This window comes from Macrotis lagotis, chromosome 7 (assembly GCF_037893015.1).
Source record: "Macrotis lagotis isolate mMagLag1 chromosome 7, bilby.v1.9.chrom.fasta, whole genome shotgun sequence".
Taxonomy (NCBI): Eukaryota; Metazoa; Chordata; class Mammalia; order Peramelemorphia; family Peramelidae; genus Macrotis; species Macrotis lagotis.
The window spans coordinates 18,360,410-18,382,714 of NC_133664.1; the positions used below are offsets into that span (position 1 = coordinate 18,360,410).

General features: G+C 40.8%; 1 protein-coding gene across 3 annotated transcripts in view; it reads left to right on the plus strand.

Annotated features, from left to right (window-relative positions):
* Positions 1–22,305, plus strand: part of CREB5 (cAMP responsive element binding protein 5) — a 495,825-nt gene that overhangs the window by 456,193 nt on the left and 17,327 nt on the right. For all 3 annotated transcript variants that reach the window (XM_074195556.1, XM_074195557.1, XM_074195558.1), the window contains 3 exons: positions 3,762–4,085; positions 11,366–11,593; positions 22,000–22,108. In XM_074195556.1, coding sequence (XP_074051657.1) covers positions 3,762–4,085; positions 11,366–11,593; positions 22,000–22,108 — 661 coding nt within the window. The remainder of the gene's footprint in view (positions 1–3,761; positions 4,086–11,365; positions 11,594–21,999; positions 22,109–22,305) is intronic.

Below are 22,305 nucleotides of genomic sequence, written 5' to 3' on the forward strand. Positions count from 1 at the left end.
TCAGGAAACTGAGTCACTTCCATTCAAATTGTCTTAGGAAGATTGTGAAGATCACCTGGCAGGAGAAGACAGCAGACACTGAGATCCTTTCTAGAGCTAAACTGCCTAGCATTCAAACATTAGTACAGAGAGTAAAACTACAATGGGCTTGACATGTTGGTAAGCCAGATGTATGCTTGCCAAAAAAACCTATTTTATGGAGAACTCACACAGGGCGAGCACTCATGGAGGGGGAGGAGGGGTCAGAAGAAAAGATACCTGGGCACCCTGAAGGTCTCATGGAAGAACTTTAGAATTGACTCTATAGCTTGGGAGACCCTGACACAGGACTGGCTGGCATGGCCTGCCCTCATCAGTGAGGGTACTGCCCTCTATGAAGAAGGTAGAACGAAAGTAGCTCAAAGGAAATATGACATCTGTAAGTTTAGAGTATCCATCCCAAATGTTCACCTGGACTATTTGTACCCAACTCTGGGGTAGAACATCCCAAGCTTGTATTGGTCTGATCAGTCACAGTCGATCACACTGACATTTGTCTCAAGCATAGTAATGCCATTTTGACCTTCTTTGATTATGAAGGACAAGAACCAACTATATAGCTCATATCAAATGAGGATCTCATTTTGTCCTTACAACAACCCTGTTTTATGGATGGGGATAACTTGTCCCCATAACTAGTAAGTATCCAAGGCAAAATTTGAACTCAGGTCTTCCTGATTTCAAGTTCATGACTCTATTCACTAACCACCCTTCCACTCTACTCTCTAGCCTCAGTAAAGACTTTGGGAAACTTGGGTGAGTCTACAATGAGACATACTTCTTAATGGATGACTTATTTCCAAAGGAGAAACTATTTGATGATGGAGGACGCAGGACATTGTTCTGGTCTGTGAGGATTATGGGTTATTATGATAATAACCATTGTGAAGATTCTGGCCTGGGCCAGTCACTGAGGAATTCTTTATGACAGACTTGATTTATTTTTTTAATCAAGAGCCAGTCAATGTTTCATGTGTGCCTGGGAACCATCCGGGGCCCCACCACTGTTCATGCTTCCCACCCATCTGAAACAAGAAATACCGCTTTCCTCATTATTCTACTTTCTTCCTGTTCATTCCCTCCCCAAATCAAGGAAATCTTTTGTGTGATGCCGAATGGTATTACCATGAGGGACTCATCACCTGAACCAATTTGATATCCATTGAAGGGAGTGAAGCTTTTTACAAGCTATGACTATCATCATCATCATCATCATCATAATACTAGTAATAATAATTGGTAGCACTTATAAATTACTTTAAGGTTTGCAAAATTCTTTACAAATATTATTTCATTTTTATATTCATGACACCCTGGGAGGCATATTATTGTTCACATTTTACAGATGAGAACACTAAGGCAAACGGGGTGAGACGACTTTCTCAAGGTCACACAACTAAAGAGTGCTTGAGGCTAGATTTGAATTCAGGTCTTTTGTATCCCAAACCCAGTACTCCCTCTGTCCACTGCAGTGCCTCCAAGTATTTCACTTAGGTCACCTGTGCCCCCCTCATACTCAGTTTCCTCAACTGTAAAATAAAGTAGTTGTACTCTCTGGCCTTGAAATGCCCTTCTCTTTCTAAATATATAAGCTATAGCTTGGACTGTGCTCTTAGCCAAGTCATCAATTAATACTGCCTTCCATTCCAAATTTGTTTTTTTTAATTTGTGGCATAGTTAATCAGTCTACGAATATTTATTAACTCTTATACCACTGGAGATACATGTACAAAGAATGAAACAATGTCTACATGCAATGAGCTTACCTTTTAAGTGGGAGGAGTGTGTGTGTGTGTGTGTGTGTGTGTGAGAGAGAGAGAGAGAGAGAGGAGAGAGAGCGAGCGCATGTGTATCCCATCTCTGATGCCTATTATCAGACAGCTTGGACAGCTCAATTTACCATTTCTGGGTCTTGATTTTCTCATCTGTAAATGGGGGTGAAATCTGGCTTAGATTGTATCTTAGATCTCTCTCTCTCCCTCTCTCTCTCTCTCTCTCTCCCTCCCTCCCTCCCTCCCTTTATCCATCTTTTAAAGATATTATTAGCTTGTGTTTCCAGATGGTTGAGATAAAGCAAATATCTCAATAAAGCAGGACATGACTGTTTTGGTTCCTCAGAGAATATAAAAATTACATTTACATTAGACTGCAGTCAACAAAGTGTGCAATCGTATTATATTTTTAAAAAATACATACTTTAATTTAAAATACTTAATTGCTAAAAACTGCTAACCACCATCCGAGCCTCCAGTGAGTTGCAATCTTTTTTGTGGTGGAAGATCTTGCCTTGATGTTGTTGGCTGCTGACGCTCACAGTGGTTGGGGTGACTGTGGCAATTTCTTAAATTAAGACAACAATGAAGTTTGCCACATGGATTGACTCTTCCTTTTAACACTTAGAGGCCATCATAGGGTTATTAATTGACCTAATTTCAGTATTATGTCTCAGAAAATAGGGAAGAAGGAGGAAAGGGAGAGAGACAGAAGAACCACTGTTTGGTGGAGCAGTCAGAAAACCCACAGCATGTATTGATTAAGTTTCTGTCTTATATGAGTATAGTCCATTACCCCCCAAAATAAAGACAATAGAGTAACATCAAAGCTACCCAGTGACAGATTTCCATAATAGATCTAATAACAAGGAGAAAGTTTGAAATATTGCAAGAATTACCCAAATGTAACAGAGATATGATGTGAGCAGATTTTGTTAGAAAACGACACCAAAAGATTTCTTGACCACAGACTTTCAATTTGTAAAATTTTGTAAAAAGGCCTTATCTGAGAAGATCAAATGAGGCTGCCTGTATGTGTTTTATACATATATATTTTTTATACTCACTTTAGTCATATATCAACTTTATATATATATATATATATATGTTATTTATGTGCGTGTATGTGCATGTATTATGTTTTATATATGATACAAAATCTTCAATCCTACAGTAGTTTTGGAGAGGATGCTAGAAGTTGGGAGCGGATTTGGTTTCCTGCAAAAGGCGATATTTGAGCAAAGTTCTAAAAGAAGAGAAGGACTCCATGAGGCAGAGGGAAAGGAGGGTGTGTCTGCATTCCAGACAAGGGATTGACTGGGGCAAAGGCCTAGGGAGGGGAAATGGACATGAGAAGGGAATAGAGAGAAGGTCAGTTTGGCTGGATCACAGAACGTGAGAAGGCAAACAATGGCCATTGAAGCTGGCAAGGCAGGAAATGGTTGTAAAGACCCTGAAACATAAGCTAAGACTGAAGTGTTGGAATCGAAGTCAGAAAGGTTTGAATCCCACCTATGGGTGGTCAGAAACACCATTTCGGTTCTTTGGGCATTATGTTCCTCATCTGTAAAATGGGCATGATAATATCTGTGGTACCATCCTCCAAGGGTTGCTGTAAGACTCAATGAGCTAATGAATGTAAGTTGTGAGCTATGAAAGTGCCAACTATTATTGTTCTTGTGACTTCCATAGGCTTGACATTCTATGTTGTCTCTCCCTCCTTCCCCTATCCCATTAAAATGTGGGCTTCTTGGAGGCAGGGACAATGTTCTTTCTGGTTTGCTGGATCCACTGAAGGATGATATCCATCCCCATCATCTAGTATAATGTCTAATAACCAGAAGGTGTTTAGTAAACATTCTGTGAATTGAATAGAAATCACATAGATGCCTCCTGCCTGGATTTCCATTCCTGGTCTCAGTTTCCCCTCCTCTGTTTTCTGTGTTCTAGAGGCTGAAGGCAGCTTTGACTCACCACCCCGCAGCCATGTCCAATGGAAATATGAACAGCATGGGACATATGATGGAAATGATGGGCTCTCGCCAAGACCAGACACCTCACCATCACCTGCACTCTCACCCGCATCAGCACCAGACGCTGCCGCCCCATCACCCCTATCCACACCAGCATCAGCACCAGCATCCTACCCACCACCCTCATCCACAAGCCCATCACCAGCAGAACCACCCTCATCATCACTCCCACCTCCACGCACACCCCGCACACCATCAGACCTCACCACACCCTCCCCTGCACACGGGCGGCCAAGCACAGGTAGGTGAAGTAAGCCATCCACTGGCAAAGTAATTGTTAAAGCTGGCATCTGCAGTAACTGTCTCGAGCCCACTCAGGCCATTGCTGGCCCATTTGGCTAGCTTTCTGGGAAGACCCAGATTCTTCTATCCTATCACTACATTGGATCTGGCCATTAGTAGGTGATGACTGATTTTAGATTCAGATCCAGGGACTAGGGGGAAAATACAGCCACAGTCATCAAAAATCAAGACTGGCCTCCAATCTGTAACAAATTTCAAATGCCAAGATAGTGCCAGTGAGGAAATAAAGCATGGCCCATGAAGAATAGCAAAGCCACTAAGGCAGACTATGCAAAGAGCTTTAAACTTGACTAAGAGGTCCTAGGTTTGAATTCTAACTCTGCTACTTCCTACCTGTGTGACCTCTGTTTACCTCACAGCTTCAGTTTCCTCACCTGTAAAAGCAGCAGATTTGTCTGGTTGACTTTGCCAACCCCCTCCATTTTAAATCCTATAGTCCTATAGCCTGATTTTGAATCCCAGTGCTATGACAACTTGCCTATATGACCTTGTACAAAAGACAAGTGAGCCTCAGTTTCCTCATTTATAAAATGAAGTGACTTTAATAAATGACCACTGAATTCTCTTCCAACTCTAAATGGGTGAGAAATCTGACATTTAGGGTATCTGAATTCTGTTTTTAGTGGACATACTGCAAAACTAGATGGGGATCAACCATCAACTAAGGACTTTGGGACTGATCTGGGTCACTTATAAAATTGAAATGAATTCTATTATTTAGCTCTCTAATCAATCGTTGAAGTAACCAATGAAAGCATCCACCTCTAAAAACAGTAGGGGAATAGGTTTGGAGATCAGATGTGCTCTGGACCAGGGGAGAGCTCACTTGGATTCTTCTGTCATCTGTGTTTAATATGGGAGAAGGGAGAAAGATATCCCTGGTCAGTAAATGACAAATTTAACCCAGATGATGACAAAAGCCATGGCTCTGACATCTGAGGATCAAAGGTCAGATTCCTATTATCTGTGATCCTGGGCAAGTCATTTACTATCCCTGGGTCTTGGTTTTGTCTTCTGTCAAATGGGAGTGGGGTGGGGATTAAATTGCATCTGAGTTTCTTCTAGCTCTTCATCTATGATCATAGATGTCCTATGTTCCTATAAGGTTCAAGGCCCAGTTGTAGGTTATTACAAGGATGAAATGGGAGGGAAGTCAAAGTTTAGCTTCCCCTGAAGGAATAATGGGAACATAAGTCAGATAAGAGGTCATCTTATCTCTTTATACTGAGCCATTTGGAAATGAACTCTAATTCAAATTCACAAAATATTGATCAGGCATCTCCTCTATGCCAGTCACTGGGTTAGGTTCTGGGATAAAACTGCTTACAGTTAGCTGGTACAGAGGATAGAGCACTGAGTCTAAAATCAAGAGTTCAAATCTAGCTTCAGACACTTACTAGCTGTGTGATCCTGAGAAAGTCACTTAAATCTGTTTGCCTCCATTTCCACATTTGTAAAATGAGTCAGAGCAGGAAAGACAAACCACTCTAGAATCTTTGCCAAGAAGATCCCATATGGGGTCTGGAAAAAATGAACACAACTGATAAATGACCGAACAACAAAGTGCTGTGCTCAGCCCAGAGTAAGCACTTACAAGTAGTCATGGATGAATACATGATTGATGGAAGGAAACCTTCAAGGATCTGATATTTTCCTGGATTAATGATATAGAATGGTACTGATTTTAGGGGGCGAGAAATTACCAAAATTAACAAAAGTACGGGACAAAAGACCAACTTCATTAAATGTGGGAGGGGAAGCCAAGTTCTAGGTCAAAGATGGTACCCAATTTCCATCCAGATTTTTAAGTGTGGACTTGAGGCAAAGAGTAATAAGATAATAGCTAAGGAGGCAAGTTGGTAAATTTATTTCACTCTTTTCTAAATAAAAGAACAATGTTAGCCTCTTAGCTTTCAGTGGCAAGTTACTCCACAGACAAGTTTAGCAGTCCTCATCTTAAAAGATGCTCATTAGCTCATTAGCCATTAGTCAATCGCCCTCCATTTCAGTCCCAAGACAGTAAGTGGCCAATTGTAAATGCAATTAGTTAATTGTCAATGTAATTAGTTGGATGAAGCATTTTCCCCCTTACACAATCCCAGAAAGAGTTGAGGTCAGAATCCTGTGAAGATCTAACCAAGAGAGCCATTTGGACCCTGTCCTTAGATGCCATTGGGACATTTCAAATCATCTCATGCCAAATGAGTTTATTGACTTCTGAACCCAAACAGACAGGTTGGGGGTTTCCCAGGAATCAGGGGCCTGAATTAGATAAAGCAATAAGGTCTCTGAGTGTAATAGAGAGGAGAAAGTTTAAATCCTTCAGCTTCCTCCTTGTGTGATACTGGCCACCTCAGATCATCTCTCTGAGTCTCAGTTTCTACCTATGTGAGGTAAGGGGATTATTCAATGATCCCATGAACTGAATTTGGCAATGGGGTCTCCATCTGATTATTCCTAATCAAAGTCAGGCGATGGTTCTTCCAAGTCTTCCCATAGTCAGCCTCTTCACTCAGAAGAGAATGTTTCCTTAATTAATTTATTTTCCTGACCCCCTTCTTTCTCCTCCCTCAGACCTCTCTGATATGTCTTTACCTTTCCTCTCTTCCTTCCCTCAAGCCAACGTCTTAGCCAAGTCAAAGTCTTACTTGAATCCCTGAGCCCATTCCTTTTCCACCAATTCAATTCTTTGCTTCATTCATCATTGACTCAATAGTTCTGTCTTTAGTCACTTTCTTCACTCTCCTGTGAATGTCTTAAGATTTCCCATTCTAAAAACAATAAAAATCCTGCACCTCTGAAACCCCAAAAGCTAAAATTCTCTATCTCTTCTCCTTTGTCCCACAATTTCTTGAAAGAATAGATTATAATCCAATCCAAGACTACTCTTCATTGCTTCCCAACTCCTCAGCTTCTCACAATTTGGCTTCTGTCCTTACCTCCCTGCTAAAACTGCTTCCTCTAAGGTCACCAGCAGTCTTGTAGGTGTCCTATCACTGTGGTTTTCCCCATTCTTCATCCTCTTTTTACCATTCTATTGTATTTGATATTAATTACCCTCTTTATTTAGATGAAGGTGTCCATGTTTCAGTAGGACCATTGATAATTGATCTTTATTCATCTCACGTGTCCTCAACTAGAGACTAAGCTTTGTTCTCTTCTCTCTCTGCTCTCTTTTCTGATCTCATTAACTCCCATGACTTCAATTATTACCTCTAGGTAAATGACTCCCAATATGATTTAAGTATCTTGAAAGTAGGAACCCTGATTCGTATCACCCATTACCTTGAAGAAAGCCCAATGCTTAGTAGGTTCTTATAAAATGCTTATCAGTCAATTGAAATCTATATATCTACCCTAGTCTCTCCCCCTAAACTAGGGTCACATTGTTTCATGCACCTACAAGACATCTTTTTTCCTGGCAGCTCAGGATTAACATGTCCAAAATTATCCCCCCCCCCCATAAACCTTTTTTTCCTCTCAATTTATCTTTTTCTATTGATGGCACTGCCATCCTCCCTATCCTCCAAACTCAAAATCCCCATATCCAAATCTTATCTTTCTTCTTCTTCCTTCAAACTTTCCTTCAATTCCTTTTACAATTAAATCCCTTAAGAATTTAACACATAGAGTGACTGGCCAGTCATTGTGTGACCTTTGCAAAGTCCTGTTGATCCAAGCTCCACAACATCTCTTGCAGCAATACCATCCTTTCTGCTCTTAAGACCAACCTCCTAGTTCAGCTCTTTTCTGTCTGTTTGCCTGAAAGATTTTGTAGCTCTTTCCTAACTTCCAGTCTTCCCTTTCTCCTTCCTTCATTACAGCTGCTCAAATACTAAACTTGGGAGGCCAAGGAGTGAATGGGTGGTGAGGAAATGGAGATACCCAAGATAGATTCCTCTTTCTAGAATTTTAACAAAGAAAACAATAAGAGATAAAGAATAATAGCTTCAGAGGGTGGTAGGGTGGATGGTAGAGATTTACTTTTGGGATTCAGGAGACTTCAACTTGCTTCTAGGCAGAAGGGCAAGAGCCAGTAGAGGAGATAGTGATGCTATTAGAGAGAAAACAATGAGCAAGATCTGGGTGTGAAGCAAGAGATCCAAGTCATGAGTGAGCCTAATGGCCTCAGAACCTTAAGCTTAAATGTAATAATATTTCTTTCAGTTATTGAAATATGTTATTTAAAACTTATTTTAAAGGATTGAGAAGAGTTAGGATCCTTGATACCGGTATAAAAAGATCTGTCAGGTAACTTTTAACCTACAAAATAGGAACTTGGTGTTTGTCAAGATAAGAGATAAATTCAATTAAACTTAAATGAGGATTAATTTCATAATTCTGATCTTTTTAAAAAAAATTGAAAAGGTTCAGAATCTTAGAGAATTCAGTTGCAGGGAACACAGACTGATGGGAGCACAAAGGTCTGTCTTGGGTTTGTATTTGTAATATTTCCTGACTACAGTAGAAGGATCACTGGATTTAGTCTGGAAGGGACTTCTGAGGTTCAAGTATAGTTACCATTTTACAGATCAGGAAACCAAAGTCCAGAGTGTTTTGACATGCCCAAGGTCATAGAGGTAGTAAGGGGAAAATCTGGGATTAGGAGCTAGACCCTCTGACATCCAGTGCTCTTCCCATAACACTTGTATTGGCCATCCACAATGGTCCACTTGTGTGGTAAAGTCTCCGAGGGTGCCACAGGACACTTTCCAAAGGCAGGAGCAAGGACAAGTCTTCTGCTATTGAATACCATCTCTCTACTGGTTCTGCCATAGGTCTAACATTCTAATAGAACCGCCATCTTCAGCTTAAAGCATTTTAAGGGTGGGGTTGGAGAGGAAGGGGAACTGGTCATCTAGGGAGATGAAATGCTGGTGGAAGGTCTTAGAAGGGAGGCCCTAAAAGGGCAGCAGAGGGGAACCAAAAATTCACTTTGCCAACCTCACCATTTTCCTAAGCCTGGTTTCCCCGATTATGAATATGAGCTCATAATTTATTTCACACAGGAAAAGGGCTTGGATAAAAGCAAAAATAGTTGGACAGTTCAGCATGTTCTCTGCAGAGATGTTTTGCCTTGGAGTGGGTGGTTTGGCTCTGGTGTGAGGCCTCTGAAGTGACAACCACTCAGTCTTTCCCAATAACAGGACTGGCTACCTCGATGGTCTCGAGGGGGACTAAGGCTTTAGATATTTCATCTGTTTTCTCACTAGCATGCATTAGGAGGCTGGTGGGTGCTATGAAGTCACCAATAAGTGGCTTTGAGAAACTCTTTTAGGCTATATAAGTCAGCTTTTTCATATACCCAAACACAATCCAGAGACGGATGGCACAGAAATCCACAGAAAGTCTGATAGAGTTTGGGATTAAACTACATCACCACCATCAGTCATTGCTCAAGGTGTCATTATCCATGACTGCATCCATTAGTAGGACTAGTCATTCTGATGGGTCCCTATCAACCAGTCAACAAACTTATACTAAGAGCTGATTCTGTGCCAGGGAACATTGGAGAGGTGGACTGTTGGGCCACTTCTTAGTCTAATGTTCACATAGGCAAAGAGTGAACTTTATGGAGATTATAGCTGTAAAATTATAGCTACAAATCTCACTGACTGAAAAATGAACTTTTTTCCCAGTGAATGAAGAGAGAGGGAGCAAAGTACATTGGTGAGGAGCATAGGTATCCAAGCCCTCGTCGGCAGATCTGAGGGTCTCACGTGATAGTGGTTGTCTATGTGGGGAAAGAGGATAAAGGTAAAATGTTGGAGGTGGCTGTACTTTGAAATGTCCCTGAGCCTTGAGGATACTTGGTCAAGTCCACCATCGGTCCATGGTGCATTTGACCACTGGGTCATGTAACATCTTTGAAGCCAATGGGATCCTTCTCAGACATCAAAAGTGGAATGGCTCCCTGACCCACTGTTGTCATCATTACGGCATTTCATGTATGTTACTTCATCTCATTCCATTTTCACAACAAATCCATGAGGTGGATGCCTTATTATCTCACTTTACAGGGCAGAAAAGTGAGGATCAGACATGGTAATATACTTTCCCTGAGTCACACAACTAGAGATGGGATCTGAACCCAGCTCTCTCTCAGCTGCAAGCCCCAGGGTTCTTTTTTCTCTTTCCTAAAATTTCTCATTTGTCTCCAAGTTATTATTCTCAGAGATAGTGACCTTGATCTCTCACGTCACCGTAGAGCGAAGCAGGTGGGAAAGAATTTCTGTAAATCATCTTGCCACTATTTCATCAGAGCTTAAGGTTCTGAAATAATCTCTAGATGTGATTGATTTTGTAAGGGCCTTCAAAACCGGTTGAGGGGCTCATGTTCTTCTAGAGGCTGTCTGAACCAGATTCATCTTGGGTTCTATTACACTGGGATCAGTTCTCTCAGGTGACTCACAGGATCATAGAACTAGTCTCAGATGGTTGAGATCTGTCATCAAAGTTCAGATCCCAAATCTCTCTCTTCTGATGGTTTGTTTTTAAATTCAACTTAAATGAAAATTTCTTTTAATGACTGTTCTTAGGTAGGGACTTGGGGTAGGCTTTTCCTTGAAGATTTGAAGACATAAGAAGAAGAGTGCTTAGACCATCCACAATGGTCTTGATTGAGAGCTGGGGAAAAAATCTCAGAGGTTACCTGGGTCAACGCCCTCATTTTCCATGGGGAAATGTAGTGATTTCCCCAAAGTCTTGCACACAGTGGGCACTTAAGTAATGTGGATTGAGTGATTGGTTTACAAGAATTCTGTCAGATCCAGGTGATGTGTTTTAAAACAAAAATGATGTCAATTCAGTTCCATTTCACAAACATTTATTAAATGCCTACTCTGAGCCAGAAACACTCAGAAGCTGTTAAGACAAAAACCAAAATGAAAATAGTGTCTGACTTCAAGTAGTTTTCATTTTACTGGAGGAGAATAAGGTGTAAATAAGGGAATATGAGTAAATAATGGAATGAGTAATTAGTAGAAGGTCATTGGGGGGAACAGAAACAATTAGGGGAATGAGGACCCATTTGATCTAAACCTTGAATGGAATTAGAGATATCAAGGTTGCCATCTGTATTTTTGTTTGTTTTCTCAAATGCCTGAAAGTGTTCATTTGATCAGCTAAGGCATCATAACCCCTCGTTCCTGGGCCTCTCCTCCAAGGCTTGGGTTTGTTTTCTCACCCTTCTTCCTTCCCCTCTCCAACCCTTGACAGGTTTCACCAGCAACACAGCAGATGCAACCCACCCAGACGATACAGGCACCCCAGCCTACTGGGGGGCGTCGGCGGAGGGTGGTGGATGAGGACCCAGACGAGAGGCGGAGGAAGTTTCTGGAAAGGAACCGAGCAGCTGCCACCCGCTGTAGACAGAAGAGGAAGGTCTGGGTGATGTCATTGGAAAAAAAAGCGGAAGAACTCACCCAGACAAACATGCAGCTTCAGGTGCGGGCCCCTGGCTCTCCCACTGCCGCACAAAGGCCCTGTGTCCACTGGGGAAACCCACAGGCGCACAAATATGGCACCCTGGGATGCCAGCAAAAACATAGGCGCCATCTATGAGGCCCTTTAATCCATGGCTGCTCCCCTTACCTCCTTGCCAGTCATTGAAGTGGTATCTGGCAAAATCAGGGGGTGCGTGCCATCATCCCCTATTGCCAGATATACTGGAAGATGTTTGATCCAGATAGGAGAGCAGAGCTAGGTGATGCTTTTAAAAAATACCGATTGAATTTAATAATAGTAAGTGCCTATTATTTATAAGATATATTTTGTAGGCACTGGGAATACAAAGGCAAGGAATAAAAACAGTGCTGGGCCTCAGGTAGCTTACATTCTACTAAGAGGAAACAGTAGATAAGTAGGTAGATAGAAAAATAGATACACATTATACATACATGTGTGAATGTAAAATGTTTACATCATTCATACTATATATATATATGTATATATATATATATATGTTTGGGTGAATGTATGTCTACATATACCCACAAACTCTAGGAAAAGTAAATTCCTTTAAATTAATTTGAGGAAGAAGAAATACTATGACTTGTGGAAAGGTGAGCATCAGAAAAAGAGTCCTCTAGAAGGTGGCCTCTGTCTGATAGAAGGAAACCACATGGTTTCAGATAGATTCACCAACCAAAGAACTGGTATTAGATCCCCAGCAGAATGGAGTCACCTGGAGCTACTTTGGCATTTTCAGTTTTCTCTCTTTTGCTTTTTGTAAATAGTCACACTTCTTCTTTGGCGATTGCTAAAAGAGAGGGATGATGCAATTTCAAAGGATTTTGAGCTGGGAGAGATTTTACACATCATCTCATCCCACACCCAAGGTGGAAGTAAAAGGAAATGAAAACCTAGAGAGAGGAGATGATTTGTCCAATCTCCTGAAGAAAGAACATGTTGGAGGCAGGAATTCTTTTCTTCTTCTTGGCCCCTCCCCTAGAGGGTAGAAGTAGGAACAAAGAGGGAAGATGAAGAAGGACAGGTCTAGGTGTCACGTAGAGAGATGCTTCTAGGGAGCTAGGCAAGAGGCAGGGCCACTCTGTCTCATGTGCGATCTTCAGGCAAAGGCAGAATGACCAAGGACTGGGATTCCTATGCAGGATTCTTAGACATCACCATTTTGGAGATCCCTTCCACAAGATTATCAGATCCCTGATTGGTAGAGTTGGGAGGGATCTTGGAGGCCATTGAGGCCAACCCACAAAATCTGGAAGTTCTATGAATCTGTGACCTCAGGACTTCTGTCTTCTAATACCTTGCCCCAACCCAGATCAGATCTGAGTCTTCCTTCATATTTTTTTCTTTATTGATTTTTTTTTACATGTGCTTCTCATGAGAACATTTTTACAAAAAAAAAAAAGGAAAGAGGGTCCTCAGAAGAGGGATAGGATGAGTAAAAAAGACGGGAAAGAGAGATGATGGTGCCCTCTATCACTCCAACAGACCTCATGATGAACATAGACTTAGCTCAAGGCAATCAGACTAAAAGAAATACTCATTTGCATATAGGATGAACAACGACAAGAAGAGAGAAATCACATCCTCTGTCAAATGAAAAACTTCTTGCATTTTTTTTCTAGGGCATGGCTGTCATGTGAAATAATGCAGTATAGTAGATAGAGGGTCACCTTAGGAAGAGATGAATTCAAATCCCAACTCTGGCACATACCAGAGTGGAATCCTTGGGTGATTTCTTTAGTGCTGAAGTCAGTCTCCAATCTTCTGTGTTACCATTTGCATAGGTAGAAAGAGGTTGTCTATCAGGAGATGCCCAAAGGGATCAACTTATAGGGTAGTGCCAAAAGAGTTGTCCACCCAGAGGGGAGCAAAGCCTAACTCTGCCATGTGCTAGTCAGGTGAGCCTGGATAAGTTATTTCACCCCTGTACCCATTGGCTTCATCTGTTCAATGAGGGAATTTTACAAAGAGGGCTTCTTCTAGCTCTCAGTACTATGATCTTACTTTGCAGAGAACAGCTGAACTGTACTGGTGAAGGAGATTTTCATACCTGGAATTCCTCAGAGCAAACTGCCATGAATTTAACACCACCCCCCCCAAATGTTGACCTGGAAAGGAGTGATGTGAAATGAAGAAAGGGAGGGGAAAGGAGCCATTGATTTATAAATATGCTTGTTACTTAATACTAGTGTATTAATATTCATTTTTAGCCAATGTGTACAGTGATTGTGCCCTTCATTTGACCCAGTCTACTAATTTAAAACATTTTAGAGCCAAACCAGTAAAGGAAAGGAGGTGCTGGAATACCAGTCTACCCAAGGTGGAAAAATATTAAAGTAGATACAAATATCCCTTGTTAAATAAGACATCTAAACACACACACACACACACACACACACACACACAAAGTAAATACTGAGTTTTTCTTCTTCTTCTTCTTCCCCTCCAGTAAATCTAATGGGAGTGGGAATCACACCCCTCCAATGCAGCCTATTTTGCCTAGTACTTAATCTTCAGATATATTATTCTGGATGGTGGAGACACCATCTGTCCTGGTACCTCTGTGTGACCCTTTCCCTTTCACTGGACCTTTGTAAGAAGCAAAGGTGTCTCTCTCTGGAGATCAACTCTGAGAGCCCAAATGTTAAATAAACTGAAGGTGAAGGTGCTAAGCAAATAAACTCCAGCCAGCCTGGGGAGCCAAGGTCTAGATGGCTTGGTGCCATCGATGAGTTGTTTTCCAACCGAGAACCTCCTGGTCAGGTTGGAGTATTCACCATCCGCAGCTGGAACAACCCATCCTAAGTAAATAAGATCCTAGCCTCTATTCTCTATGACCCCCCCCCCAAGAGCTGGAAGCCCCAGATCCCTGAATTTTGTACACAGGAGCATACAGGCTGTAGGAGTTGGGGAAGCTTTCAGAGGCAATTGCTTTCATTTATTTCCTTCCACCCCACCCCACATTGGACAACTGAGGAGATTGGAATCTAAATTTTTGGAGGGACTTCCCCAAAGTGACACTGTTAATAGCAAAGTAATAATAATAATAGTAATAATAATGCAGTCATATTTCTGTAGCACTTAGTCTTACCAAGACTGTGTTAAAATTTAATTACAGGCTGCCTAGCTGTGTGACCCTGGGCAAGTTACTTCACCCTGTTTGCTTCAGTTTCCTCAAATGTAAAGTGAAGAGAATGGGACTGGATCCCACCTCAGAAGTCCCCTCCAGGTCTAAATCTAGGAATACATCAGCACAAGTCAGCCACAACCCTTTGGGATTTATGTGAGCTTACCTAAAAGTGAGGGATAGGGGACCTCTAAACCTTAGATGTAAGTTTCCTAACTCCCCATTTTCTATAATATGTTTGAACTTTTTCCCCTTTTCAGCAAGTCCCAGTCTTACAGATGAGAGAAGAAAACCCCCTTTCCCCCCCTCTTTTGTCTCAATGATTAATTGACATCAGTTCAAGATTTATCAAGGGTCAATGTGATTCTCAGTGGATATTTAGGTTTAGGGATAATGGGATCATCTGGCCACCCATAACAATAATGGACTTTTAAAAAAATTTAAATGCAAAGACACATGGTCCAAGGAGATGCTGAAATTTTAGACACAAGAGCCCAGGTTTGGGATTTGGCAAAAACACCAGCCAGATGGGAACCATTCCCTGACAAATTGAAGGTCCCCTGATTCTGAATGAACCCAAATCGCCCTCAGCTAATCAACAAAAACATGCCCACATTCCACAGCTCATTGTCATAATTAGATTTTTGGCACTGAGTTTTGTTCACTCCCAAGAACACTTTGGCTTGTCCCTTCACAAATGACATCAGAAAATCTCTCAATTGCTGGCCCCACATAGGTTCACAAATTTTGAGCCAGAAGGATATGGGAGACACTACTGAGCCCAACTCCCTCATTTAAAGATGAGGAAACTGAGGCACAGGAGGCAGGAGTTAGGAAAGGTCTGGTATTTGAATGGTGCCTCTTCTCAGAACTCTGTAGTTCCATCTGTCTCTCCATAGGCGTGCCCCTCCACCCTGGGGCCATCTTGTGGGTTGAACTGATGAGTCCAGAGATACTTTACCCTTCCAAGGGAACATAGGCAGATGGCTACCAGCTTTGGAATAGCAACCCCCAATGGTTTCAAACGCTCACACTAAAAAGACTCCTCTCAGCAGGAAATTCTAACAGTGATTTGACTCATGAATTTAATTGGAACCCTACATTTACTGCTTCAGAACCTGCTCATTTTACAGAGAAGGGCTCAGGAAGGTGAGGGATTCATCCAGGGCTACGTGGGCAGCAACCTTGTGTGGTAGCCCAGCACCAGCTATGATTACTCACGACCTTCTCTTTTTCAATATCGATTAGAAGAAGGAGGGCTCCTGTCCATCCAAAGCCACTGCTACCTCATTCAAGAGTTCTTTGTATGGTGTTAAAAAAATCAGTTCTTCTTGTATACTACCCCAAATGAAAATAATGAAAGAAGGAATCATTTGAACAAAATTCATTAAATAAGAGTATTCCAAGAAAGGCACTCCCCAACACACTGTTGTTGCCAGTGAGTCGTTTTTCATACATATTTGACTCCTTATGACCCCATTTTGGGGTGTTCTTGGCAAAGAAATTATCCAAGTTTTCTGTCCCCTGCTTTTAACTCTTGGGCCAATTCCATCTTTCAACCATATTGACCACTGGCTGTCCTAAAAGCAAGTATTGAAATGCTAGCATTTCCTCTTGGACCCCAGTTTCCTCACTTATTAAATGAGAATGGATGGATGGATCAGAGGAGATGGACATTGCCAGTCCGGATTCTTTGACACTGTGACTTCCATTGTCTAATGACCATAAGAAATCAAAGTCAAAAAGCCTTACTAAGTTATTAGTCTGCTACAGAGTTGTGCTACTAAGTCAGACAAAATCAGACAGAAGGCTTCAGTCAGAGGCCAAATTCATGAGCCAAATAAATCTTAGAGATTATTTAGTTCAGTAATGAATAGTAAAAATTTACTAATATTTATTAATTAACATTCTAATTATTAAGAGTCTATGTGCTAGATGCAGCTGATGCAAAAATTTAAATGAAAGTCATAGGTTCACAAATTCAGAGCTAGAAGAATATGAAAGATCCAATTGAGTTCAACTTCCTCATTTAAAGATGAGGAAACTAAGGCACAGGAGGCAGAAGTTAGGAAAGGTCTGATAGCCATGGCAGAAAAAACACCCAATACCTTGCAGGTCATCTACTCTAGGGAGTGATTTGTACCCTGCTCTTCCTGTCTCCAAGTTGAGAGCCCTCTCTGAGACCCTCCTTAGCCTTAAGGAGATTATTTTCTTTCAGGGAAAAACAAAAAAAAAATGTATATCTCTATTTTTAAATGCATTCAAAAGAAATAAATACAAGATAATCCAAAAGAAATATGAGAAATTAGAAAAAAAAAGAGCCATGAAAGTCTGATGGACAAGAATTTAATGAGTGGTGCTCATCTACACTGGATATGTAGATAAAATGGCCAGGCAACCCCTTCCCCCCCAGGCATCAAACAAGACAGAACCCTGCCTAGGGTCAGACAATGAGTTAGGGGAAGAGAGAGGACCAGAAGTCAGGTTTCCTGATCCCCTGTGTACTATAATAACAATGAGATGTTTCTATGGCACTTTAAAGTTTACAAAATATTTTATATCCTTGCAGAAGGTTGGATGGTGGAGTAGATAAGGCACTAGGTTAGCTTCATGTGACAGCTCCAAATCTATGATTTTATGCTCTTGGTTGAGCCTGTAAGGAAGGGACAACAATGCCCATTTTATAAATGAGGTACCTTGAGTAAGAGTGAGTATGTGATCTACCTGGGGTTACTTGTCTAATTCAAGGAAAGGGGGGTGTCCTGCCTTACCAGCCTGTGCCCTTCCCCTTCTATCAGGCTTCTGGGTCACTACAGACTGTCTCATGAATGGGTTTTCTCTGTCCTGGACATTGGATCTTCTCTGCCTCTTGAAGAGTTAGGTGTTCGAGGATAATCAGTTAGCAGTTCTCCTCTGCTGGGCAGGTTATCTGGAAATCAACATTTAACCATGACATGAAACATGTATGTGGATAGGTGGGCATCTCCATTCACTTGTTGGTGCATCAGTTTGCTCTCTGAATTTTCCACCATCCTCAATGTCAACTCCTTGGATCTCAGTTTCCTACTTTGTAGCTTGAAAGATGGTAGGCTCATTTATTAGGTGCTTTGGGATCAGCAGATGGAAACATTCTACAGATGCACCATATTTCAGATAAGACTTTGGTGCTGGGCCAGAAGAACACATAATGTAGCTCATTGAGGTGATTTGGCTGTTTGCATCAGCTTCTCAAAGAAGCAAAACTCATACTATAAAACAGGTCAGACTGTGCCAAAAGAGGCCAAAAGTGAGCCAGCTCCCAAGTGCAGCCCAAACAATGGAATTCAGAGTTGTTTTTTCAAGGAAGGGGCAATCAACAATTCGAGTGAACATTGAACAGAGAGGGTGTGACTCAACCCTAGTGGAAGAATAAATGGAAATGAATTCCTGAATTTCAACTCTCCTAAACCATCAGAGAGAACAGAATGCTCATGAGCTCACTCTCTCCTCACCCTCTCTCTCTCTCTCTCTCTCCTTTCCTTCCCCTCTTTCCCCTTCTTATCCCCTTTCCACTCTCGCCAATGGGGGAGAGCAAAGGATTCTAGTTTGTAGATTTGGTCTCCTGGATCAAGTCATGTAAACACATCCCCAAGTACCTAGGGAGCTGAAGAAAGACCACTACTCCATAGTTCACCTGGCCAGTTACTGTTCATCATCCACTAGGGAAAACTTTGACCTTTTCTAAAGAATTATTTTCTGTTAGAATTCATATATCAGTTGCAGTTTTATTTTTATTTATTTATTTATTCATTTGTTTGTTTGTTTTGCAAGGCAATGGAGTTAAGTGACTTGCCCAAGGCCACACAGTCAGGTGATTATTAAGTGTCTGAGGCTGGATTTGAACTCAGGTACTCCTGACTCCAGGGCTGGTGCTCTATCCACTGTGCCACCTAATTGTCCCCAGTTGTGATTTTCAACAAATTTCATTACTTTATTCAGTGGGTATTGCTATCAAGAGAGGCATAGATTTGAAGCTGTTGAGGATCTTACATTTACATTTACAGTTGGAATGATAGCACTTTTTTGATCAGAAAGTTGAACCCAGAAAAAAAGCCCAAATCACTCAATAGGAAGGGAGTCTCAGAATCACTATTCAGACTTAACCCTGAATGGGTTTGAATCTTCCACAGTCACCATGCTTCTGTGGATCTTTTCTTTATCCCAGATCACTTAATAGGAACATTTGGTATGTTTATGAATCATTTCCTAACTCAATCTGGTCTAAAAATGGGTTTATCTTTGGCTCATCCTATTATTTTAAAAGGGGAGCGATGAGAAAAAGACAATGCAGTCTTCCTAAGAAGAAAAAGGGTTAAATTAGAGAGAAGATACATGCTCTCCAAGGCAAAATTAAATCTTCACATACATGAAACTGACTTCCCAAATTTTGCTTAAATTATTATGTATTGGTTTGGACTGAAGAGGGTATGGTATGACATTCTTCAATCATTCCTATTTTGGGTCAGCCCAGTCTCCTTTTGGGAGTTTCTTCAGATCCCAGAAACAATTTCCATATGTAATCAGATGAATATTTTTCATTGTCAAATAATTATTATGGGCAGTCAGTTGTTAACTTTGAAAATTCTGAAAGATGTATAATGTAGAAGTATCATTATGATGTTAGAAGTTTCATTGATTGGGTTATTGGAGTAGCTAATGCCAGAGAATTTAATCAATCTTTTTTTAATTTAGAATTTTCATTTTCCCCAGTTACATGTAAAAGCAATTTTAGCATTAATTAATGTTTAACTTTTAACCAATCTTTTGATGCTAATAATATTGGGGAAAGGATACTGCTTTTAAAAAGAAAAAATTTTAAATGAACCATAGCATTTTAGGAATTAAAATAATCCTCTGTTATTAGTTAGATTAGTGACTGAAGAGTCAAGTTGATTTTGGAGGCCAGTCAATAAGCATTAATGGAGTGCCTGCTACATAGAGGAGCTGTGCTAAACCTTGGGGCCTAGGTAGAGAGGTGCAGTGAGCACAGGGTTAAAACTCACACTCTGGATCAGATGTGATATGGAGCACCTCCAATTCCTGCTACTAGGGAGGTTAATGCTGGTGGATTTACCAAGCTCAGGAACTCCAAGCTACAATAAGTCTAAAAATTCTTTTAGGTGTCTTCGTTCAATCTAGTACCAATATAGAGCCTTTGGGGAATTGGTAGGGAAGCTCTAAAGAGAGACAGGCTGGCCCAACTTAGACATGGAAAAGATCAAAGCTTCCATGTCCATTAGCAGTGGGCTCTAGCCTGTGAATGACTACCTCCCTTCTAGCCTGAGCAACATACAAAGATCTAGGTAAAAACAAAACAAAACAAAACACCAAAACCCAAAACTCAGAACAACAAAAATAAACCAATGTTTCTGGATATTTAGTTTCAGGTTCATGTGAGCCATTGTTTTTGGCAAATTGCAAATGGACATTAGCCAATGATAAGGCAATTATTTGTCATGATTTGTAAAGTGGAATTATCCAAAATATTGTCCAATTTGAAGTTAATTTTTATCAAGTGAAAGCACCTTGGATTCAGTCCTCCGTTACCCTTGCCTGTTTCCAAGTTACTGAAGAGGCCAACAAATCTTTTTTAAAAATAAAGACTATGCTTTTTTTTCCCCTTTATAGGGTCACCACTTAAGCTCCATTCACACAGGCATAGTGAGGGTAAAAGTCATTTAATTTGAGTAATTAAGCAAAAATTAAGCAAAAAAAATTCTAGTCAATCAATGGGAATTTATGAAACTATGTGGCTGATATTAGACTAATAACCATCCCTTCATTGCTATTTTGAGGAAGAAGGGAGATAGTGGGCCCTTGAAATCCAAGGCTGGCCACCTCCTGAGTTTGATTCATGGTATTCGGTCCTTCCTCTTCTTTTGCCTTCATGTGCTAGCCCAATGGCTCCAATAGGTAGGCTGGGATTTGGCTGATAGCTGGGTCTCAGACAGATTGTAGTGTTCTTTTCCACCAGAATGATCATGTTCCTTGCTTCTGACTTGGATATCTGATGGTGAATTAATGAGGTAACTTCTCCTCTGCACTTGTCAGTTTGAAGGCCACCAAGCAAGCCACATAACTCATCCAAATTCTGTTCTCTGCCCTCCCAATCACCTCTTCAGTCATTAACACCAATCGAGACTTGTAGAGCCAGTGAAGTAAAGGCAAATTAATGAAGATGCCACTGTCTTGAGAGTGTGGAGGCCTCAGAGCGCTTCACCTTGTCTGATAAAAACCCATCTCACATAAATGAGGTTTTGGAAAGACTGTTAAATTAAGTTCAACACAGTATTTATTAAATACCTACTAAAATCTAGGACTTGAATGAGGCCCTGGAGATAACAGAGTCAAAACTGAATTATTCTCTTCCTTCAAAGAGTTTAAATTTCATTCCATGGAGTTGACATGTGCACAAGTAAAGATCAATTTTAATAAATATAATTGCAAGAGGCATAGAATACAAACCACCAAGATCATTGATCTGGTTTTGAGGAGAACAGTGGATCATGTCAGACTCATTTCCTGTCAATCCTCTCCAAGTGTGTGAGTAGACACTTGTTTGCATGCCATGGCCTCCATCAGATTGTAAGCTCCTGGGGGCAAGTATTTTCTTGGGTCTCTTTTGCTTAATAAATATTGATGGATTGACTTCTGAGTTTGAATACTGACTCAGATATTTACTAGCTGCAGTAAATCATTTAATCATTCTCAGTTTTCTCATCTATAAAATGGGGATAATTAATAGCACTTATGTCACAGGCTTTCTGTGAGAACCAAATGAGATATTTGAAAAGGACTTGCAGACATTAAAACACTATAGAAATAGCAGCTCTTATTAGTGAAAAGATTAATAATAAACTTATTCATTGATAATTATAAGTTAATGACTTGAATAATAAGGAATAATAATTACTCTCTGGAAAGATCACATGTAGCCCACTTGAACTGGGCTTTGACACCATGACGCAGAGATAAGGAGGGGGTGCCATCCAGATATGGAGTATCAAAGAGACCTGTGTACAGAGAAAATCTGAGTGGAAATGAGAGATGGATGAAATGCCAGTTTTTGAGTTGCTGAATTATTTTCCTTGCTTTATCTTCATCACCCAAATCTCATTTAGTAAAAACAAAACACAGAATGCAAAAGCTTCCTTGCCTGGGGCATGCTTTCACTGGTCTTTCTAATAAGGCTCTGACTCATTTATTTTTTTTCCAGAATGAAGTTTCCATGTTGAAAAACGAGGTAGCCCAACTGAAACAGTTGCTGTTAACACATAAAGACTGCCCAATAACTGCCATGCAGAAAGAGTCACAAGGTTATCTAAGTAAGTAATTGCTTTATTTTCTTTTTCTCACTCATCTCATTTCGGAATCATCTTTTTTTTGTAGCCGAGTCTTCTCAAAAAGGGACTCAAAAAATGAAAATTTCCTATCCCTTTCGAGGTCGAACTCAAGAAGGAGAGTAGTCAGACCATCCTGCCCTGCAAAACTTTCTCCATGTGCCAAAACACTGGGGGAAATT